Source organism: Crocodylus porosus, unplaced genomic scaffold (genome assembly GCF_001723895.1).
Source record: "Crocodylus porosus isolate Cpor-Errol unplaced genomic scaffold, CroPor_comp1, whole genome shotgun sequence".
NCBI lineage: Eukaryota > Metazoa > Chordata > Crocodylia > Crocodylidae > Crocodylus > Crocodylus porosus.
The window spans coordinates 903746-911888 of NW_017728925.1; the positions used below are offsets into that span (position 1 = coordinate 903746).

At 42.5% G+C, this 8143-nt stretch overlaps 1 protein-coding gene across 1 annotated transcript in view; it reads right to left on the reverse strand.

Moving 5' to 3' along the window:
- The window catches only part of RABL6 (RAB, member RAS oncogene family-like 6), a 45754-nt gene that overhangs the window by 33696 nt on the left and 3915 nt on the right, over nucleotides 1–8143 (reverse strand). Inside the window, exons 3-5 of the mRNA XM_019540501.1 lie at nucleotides 7747–7887; nucleotides 6454–6559; nucleotides 984–1087 (exon numbers count right to left, since the gene is read on the reverse strand). Of these exons, the coding sequence (XP_019396046.1) occupies nucleotides 984–1087; nucleotides 6454–6559; nucleotides 7747–7887 (351 nt within the window). The remainder of the gene's footprint in view (nucleotides 1–983; nucleotides 1088–6453; nucleotides 6560–7746; nucleotides 7888–8143) is intronic.

Consider the following 8143-nt stretch of genomic DNA (forward strand, 5'->3'; position numbering starts at 1 on the left):
AGTTGGGGATGGTTCAGCTTTGAGTAGGGAGTTGGCTAGATGTCCTCCCGAAGACTCTTCCAAACCTAATTTTCTATTATTCTATGATTCTAAGTATTTCAAAGTGATGTACAAACAGGGGAAGGATTCTGAACCTTGGATTTACTCTGAAAAGTCAATTAAAAAAAAAAAAAAAAATCACAGTGGGGAGATTCCATAGCTACTGACTGATTTCCAAGTAAGTCAGTTTTAACAAAAGGGCACCCAAAGTCCAGATGCATTCTGGAGCTTGAAAACTCGCATACCACGTGCTTGCAATCAGAACCTACTCAACAGATTTGGTGATCGTGCCCTAGTACAAAGGCAATCCCCACTCACTGTCCTGGCTTTGTAAGGCTGACACAGGTAAAAAGCTCGCTCCAGTCAGTGAAGTGACCAGCTATGAATGTATGCACATACAGCAGCAGATGCAGGCAGGTAGATAAGACCACACTTAAGCTTCCAGACAAAACACTGAAAGGGAGCAAAAAACAGACAAGAATCTTAAATATTTACCTAAATCTTTTCTACGACAGAGGATGCTGAAAGGCTACAGCCAAAACAGGGTGAACCAGTGTACCTACTAACACAATACAGGGCACCATAAGTAAGCCTTTTCATCATTAGACACTATGACGTACACAGCTATAATCCTCATATCACATACTGTCTGCCTCATTAGCACCTCACTATTTCATCCTACTCAGCTATACCTTCATTGCCCTCCCCACAGGCCACGTGCCTGAAGGAACCAGACCCACAGTTAGAATTCAACAAGCAGGCTCCGCTTCAGAGAAGTCTCATTTTACATGAAGTTCTAAATGAAATAGCCAAGCAAACAACTGTTATCCACTGGACTCCCCAACAAGGCTAGATGTCATGGACTGTGGTAAAATTCAAGGCTCCCAACAGACAGGTGCTCCCTAGATTCCAGCAAGCAAGGTAGAAAGGTCTCAGTAACGTACAGTTCGTAGTTTTGGTCCTCTGTCTCTTGCTGTACTGAGAGTTCTTCCAACGTTGCATCAATATCTAGCTGATTTGTCTCCAGCTGCCGTAGCAGTGTCTCCCTCTGAAGAAAGGAAAATAAGACAGGACTAAGCAGGAAGGGTCACTGTAACAGATCTGTGAGCTCACAGGATACAGTGAGATCTTGTATCAGCTGAGGCAATCGCCATTCTACCCACACTAATGAATAAAACAGCAGTTAAGGCCCATGGCATGGCATTCAACATAAATAAAACACCACAGTGGAAGACAAGGAGGAACCAGGGGGTGTTAACCCAGAAACTCAGCAAATATGAAGAAGAACAGTATGTTCACAGAGCAGCACTGTTCTAGGCTACAGGTCAGTAATACACAGCTTCCAGAGAGAGATTGCAGCACTTGAGAATCACTCAATTATGGAAATCAGTAGCACAATCCCTTTGTTTTGATTTTTTACGTTTCTAGCATCAACAATTAAGTCTCATAATAGCACCAGGAGAGAGGAATCAGTGGTGCACTGAGTCACAGACCGTTCTTGTCTAGTGGGACTTAAGTCCTCCAGTTGAGTGAATACAACAACCAAATGCCTTTGTAAATTAGTCTACAAATGGCAGATGATTGGAGAGGAAGCTGACTTCTAAACTGTATCAGCATAGCATCTGTTTGATCGCTTTCTCTGGTCTTTACTGGCAGGGTCCTATGTATGCAGTGGCTTTGCAGTGATGGCACGTGCCACAGAAACTACCCTCTATGGACAGCACTTCAAAACTCAAGCTTTTAAGAACTACTTGTTTCTAGATTTCATTTCTGTGAAGAAAGCCCTATACATATGAACAGGTTGCATTCAGAGCCCTAGTTTGTGAACTCATGCAGATTACATAAGAATGTCAGCTTCCATTTTCAGAAAGGGAAAGTTTCTAGCTTACCCAATTGAAGAAATTAGCTTGAAATTGAGACCTGAAACAAATACAAAGGAATAAAAAACCAGAGAGCAAACGAAACCATGGCTGGTTGCTTAGACTCTCATGATTTTTAAGTCAATTTTAGGACCTGATGTATGTGTTCTGAATGCCTATGATTGGCAATGCTGATAAATCAATGCCAAGCTGTCTTCCTGACACTGAAGACAGCCAGAGTCATTATTCGGAGGCATGAACAGGGCCCCTTGACTCAATTTGTTAGCTGTAAAAACCCAAAAGATGATGATTTAATTAAAACATTAACTGTTTCATTACTGGGCTTTTTTTAGTTTAAGAAGAAATATCCAGTCAAGGTGCCCAATGCATACCACCTAATGGCTCCTGCATGTGCTGACTTGCAGCCTCCGAAGTCAAAACCTTGAGCTTGCAGCTTCCTATTGCAGGGCACAATTCTTCTTGCCTTCCCTCACAGCCCCCTCCCAATCCCTCAATAGCAAATCAGGCTGAACCCGATTCTGACAGAGCAATTGTTCATGTACCGACTACATCAACAGTTTGCTGACGTACTGTTAGGATTTTAGTGACATTTTCACTGCCTTGGGGCGATGATGTCTTCCTCTCCCAACACCTACACAAGAAAAGGTGCAGGAGGTGGTCACCAGTATGCCCTTAGGCAAACTGCTTCTAATGCACAATGACAGTGGCCCTAGATCAGGACCCACTTGTGTCAGAAACTGTAAAAACAGTTCTCATCACCAAGACCTTACAGGCTAACTTGAAACACAAAGGCATTTATACACATACTTTTCCGCCCTGTGACACACCAGAGATCTCCCACTTCAGAGCATTCTCAATTAATCAAGTCTGCTCCGCACGTGAAATGAGGCGACTGTGCTGTGCTGTGCGCATTCGTGTAAGTGGTGAAATGTGTGTCAGCGTGCAGAAACTGGTAGTGGTGCGCTTCTGAATTAAAGCACCTCTGATGTGTTTTAGCTCAAAAGCATGCCACCACCATTTTCTCTCTCCCCCACTCCCAGTGCATGTGTATAAATCAGGGGTGGGCAAAATATGGCCAGCAGGCTGCATCCAGCCTGTGAGGCCATTCTATCTTGCCTACAGGGCCCCTAAAAAATTTAGAAAATTAATATTCATCTGCCCTTGTTGCAACAGCAGGGCCTGCCTGGCTCCACCCTGCAGCCAGGGCTTCTGGCCTGGGAGCACGTGGCTGCCTCAGCCAGAATCTCAGGTAAGGTGGGGAGAAGGGGAGGGCAGGGGAAGACCCCTGCGCAGGGAAGAAACTTGGGGAAAAGCTGAGCATGGGCAAGGGGGAAAGCGGCCACTCGCCTGCCCCGTGGCCAGCGCCCCGCACTGCAGCCACTTGCAGCCCGTGTGGAGCTGCCTATGTCTGCTCCAGACAGCCCTACATGGGCTGCGAGCGCCTGCAGCACCAGCCATGGGGGGGTGGGCCTGGGCTGCTTTTCCCCATGCTCAGCACCAGCTTTAAATTCAATTTAAAGTTATTTTAGCAAATTTAAGACAAACAAAAGTTGTCAATTTAAAGTTATAAATTAGGTTTATCAATAAAAGAAATATATTTAATTTAAAAACACAAACAAACAATTCTCTTTTTTCTAAATCATTGATTAGTATCTATCTTAGCATCAGAATATTTAACAACTACTTATTTTTAGCACTAATGACTCAGTTGAACCAAGCAAACTCAGTTTTGGCTCTAGCTGAATGCCACCTTCAGTGCTCCACTGGAAAAAGACAATTAGCTGAAGTACCTTTTTGTAGCATTTTACCTCTTTATAGTGGAATCATCTAAGGCAAAAGGAGCCAGGGAGCAGGTTTTACCGCATTGAGACTTCCCGCTTTATGCTATAAAAAGGCCTGCCAGTATGCCGGGCACTGAACTGCTTTCTGAAAACAGTAAGCCCACCCCATGGAAGAGAACACATAAATAAGTGAGGAGCCACTGCCGCTGGAGGACTTGCTTTGTATGCAGAGTATGAGTTTCATTCTCTGCTTCCTTGATGAAAGATGCATGAATGTAAGATGAAGATGGGAAAGTGTAATTTAAAACCAAGCCACAATGCCACATGCTGGATGAAGAATACAGAGCTAACACAGTTTACTAACATCTTCCCCTCCTCCCAAGACCTCTGCGAGGTTAGAACTGGGTATACCAAGACATTCCACCAGGCAAACTAACTGACTAAACCAGATTTGCATGGTACACTGCATAAAATCCTCCTACTTTAACCTTACTTTGGGTAGCTATTTTATTTTGGAGATTACGAATACCCCCCAAAACAAGAACACTATTATTAGAAACTAGATCTAGCATCCATTAATCCCACCAATTCTAATAGTATGAGGTACTTCTGCTCTTCAATGAGTCTCAGGGAGCCCACTCCTGTCTCTACTGAATTCAAAAGAAGACAATCCAAAATAAATATATTCAGAGTTCCACTCTGGAAGGTTTCTAAAATTTGCCAAGAGCCCAGAATACAAATAAAGTGACACAAGAAACATTTATTGTGGGCTTCCTAAACTCAGAGACAGGAAGGAATGCACTCAGGAAAGCAATGCAAGCCTAGTTGAGGGCGTCTGCATTTAGATCTTAATGGGGGGCTAAGAACTGCCTTCAAGACTAAATAAAATCAAAGAACATGGTCAGATGCAAAGACAAAGATATTTGAGTGTCACTTCCTTGAAAATCCATGGGAAAATACTAGCCTGGAAAGCCAGATATGATCACAGGGATTGGAGCAGAGATACATTTTCAGTCATTCTGTTTGGAAAGCTCTTATTTTTTAGGCATTGCTTATTCAAAACAAAGGCCCAGGAGACAACTGCAATCCAGCCACGCTCTCCTTTGAATGACAGAAAAAGAGTAAATCAAATAAATCAACTTTCAGGGTTGGGGAATGCAAACAGTTGGCATTTTTAAGCAAGTATGATGCATGCATACCAGTCAAATGCCTGTCTCTAGGCCTTTTTATGGAGCACCTCCCTGTTTGAATGCATCTCCAGGAACCCAAAGGGTCACCTGAGAAGTCATTTTAGCGTCACTTAAAACAAGTTAACTCTGTACATCATCCTTTCATATACAAATTATATGGTCTAATAACCGATATAGTTATTGCTACAAGCAAACACACCAAAATCCATATTTGCTACTGTACAGAGCAATTCCATGCAGGTCTTCTCATTCATGTTGCCCCACCTGAACAGTAGCAACTCAAGAAACCTCAAAGTGATAAAACCCAAGTCAACATTCTTTCCCTTTCCGTGTGAACCGTTGTTTTTGTGATTTTATCTCGTGTCTCGGTTTGGTTAACTCGTTATATTCGATATAAGCACTTTCTGGTTATGTCACCAGTTAAGAAAATCATTCTGCATACAGACTATTAAGAACATCAGTGCAAATGGTGATCAGATATCCAGTGCATCTGGCACAAATCTCTTGCTGCTGTTTTGTCTCTTACCCACATCACTTTGAAGGGGAAGCCCTGCAAGAAAGCAACTGCAACATAACGTGGGAACAGCTTATTCTGCAGGACGGCACTTCATTGCTGCAAATATCCAACTGACTGGGATGGATCAGAGTGTTAGATTTCTGCAGCTTCTCTCTAGACACTTTACTATTTAACTGAACTGCACTGTCTCTTACATAGTGAAATTCCATTCTAAAGTATTTCTTTCTGATGTCTGAGCTTTGTGCACACAGACCTGGTATCTAATATTAACTTAACTTAGCCTGAGCAAGCATTTTAGCTAGATTTGTTTTTCAGAAAATACACGTAAGTGTGTGAAGCTTTATCTAATGAATGACCTGCAGACTAAAATCCTCAAGCCTTAGAAAAGGCACAGAATGTCACCCCACAAAATGTATTAATAGCATTTCGCTTTCTGTGGTCCATTCAGTTCTTGCCTCTTCACTGAGGCAGCCAACAAAGCAGTCAGCAATAAGGAAAACTGGAGACAAACCAGATCCAGAAGGAACCAGACAGATCACTAACATACCATCTCAGTGTAAAAATGTATAACTAACACATTTGAACTACTGACTGAGATATGAAATACTCTTTACCTGTTTTCCCCTCAGCCATTCGGCCCCCTGGCAAACATTTTCTGAATGGTATTCTACCCAATGGGCAACACTTAAAATTTCTACATTATAAATACCCGTGTGTAAAAGTTTATATAACATTCCTGATGTGCTGACCTATTAGTACTGCAATATACAGTTTCTTCCTCACACCCCATTTATAATCCTGGGAACCTTATATACAGTGCTAACAAGATTCCGACTGTATAGTTAAAAACATTTACTTTACAAGTAAAGAGCTGTTTAAATCAGGGGAGGCAATATACACAGTCACTTTGTTCACAGTCAATCAGAAAAGCAAAAGGACCGTACAGGTTCTTTTAACAGCTTAAAAACCAAGCTCCCTCACTTGTGGAAAGGGTTAGATCTCTCTCATGCAGACCCTCTGCCCCATGGAATTACCTTGGAACTTACCTGCAGCTGTAGGAATGGTATATTGAAGAATTTGTGCAGGTACTTCAGGCCAAAGCTGTTCTTCATAGAAGATTCAGCATAGCGAAAATATGAGGAGCCAGGAGGTCTGTTCCAACAGGTAAAGAGAAGAGACTTATACAGAAGAGACTGACAATGCACACAGACACACAGCACTTGCCAAATTCTCTCTCATGAGCAACTCTCATTTCCCAGGAGACACTTCACCACCAGGATTTAGGCTGACAGGTCATCTTGCCAGGGGCTCATTATTATGTTTACAGCTCTAAAGAAGACAAAATTAACACTTCATTCCAGTCAAAGGTAGGCAGAAAAGCTTTGGTGCAGCTGTTGTTGTGTTTCAGTGTCATGCAACTGACAAGTCTAAGAGTTGCTTCACTGGGACACCAGGCCAACAGCTTCCTGAACTGGGTATTTCACAGCTGTGCAAGCTCATTTCTCATGGAGAAAAAGACCTAAATTAAGCTATTTAAAAAAAAAAAAAAAAAATCGCAGCATTTGGAATTATTTACACAAGTTCACTACAGGCAAAATTTATAGCATGTTTAAAACTGCCCAATATTAAGCATTTCCCTTTAATAGATTTCATTCCTTTATGTCTGATACTGATGTAAGTGAGCAAGAGGAAATTTGCAAGACAACCTTTAAAAAAGCTATTTTGAAAGCCATTCCCAGAAAGAAAAGCAATACAAAAGGGATCAGTTAATTCCCGACCAACAGAGTAATATCTACAATGAAAGAATGTGGTGTCTCTCAGCCCAGTGTAAAGAAATGTTAAAGAAACTACCTAACTGGCATCAAAAAAGAAGTCTGGCAGGGACCAGGGGCTGGAATGCTGCAGTAGCCTTGGTCTGTCTTTCGAGTACGATTGAGGAAACTAGCAGCACAAGGCTAGATTTCTTACAGCCTGGATCCTGGTGGAGGAGTCAGGCCAGGGAATTTTTAGCAACAAAAAGATAGCCTTAAAAATGGGGTGAAGTTTAATCTTATCCAGATAGAGCAATTCCAAAAGGCTTACCCAAGACATTCATCAGCTGTGGAAGTAAAGCTAAGAATCCCTTTTAAGGTCAGAAAGGCAAAGGAAGAGCCAATGATTACTTAAAACAGAATCCCCAGTACAAAACAAAGGGATATCAAAACAATGACTGACCCCAGGGTTGGACAACTACCAAAGGCTGAAGTTCAATGGCACAGGCGTGTCTAGGAGATTACAGTGACCTTTACCAGGATTGGTAAAGGCTGCTCCCCATTAATGGCAGCGCCAGCCTTGCTTACCTGTTTAGGTTGTCAATGAAATCCCGCACATCATCAGGTAGGATAACCCGATGCTCTCCCATATCTCGGTAATTCCCAAGCACACACACTGGAACATGAGTCGGCACTTTAGGAAGCTCCCTCAATATGTAGTTAAATGTCCTTTACCAAAAAAAACAAAACAGAAAGTTAGAGCATGGGCACACCTGGAGGTGAATTTTACCTATCAGGAATATTACTCTATTCACAGTTACACACAAGCCATAAAAGACACAATCATAAAACCAATGAGTCGGAAGGGACCTAGACAGATCATCAAGTCTGACCCCCTGCCATGGGCAGGAAGGAGCACTGGGAGTGGCAGGGTCATAAGACCCCAGCCAGGTGCCTGTGCAGTCTCTTCTTGAAGATCTCCAGG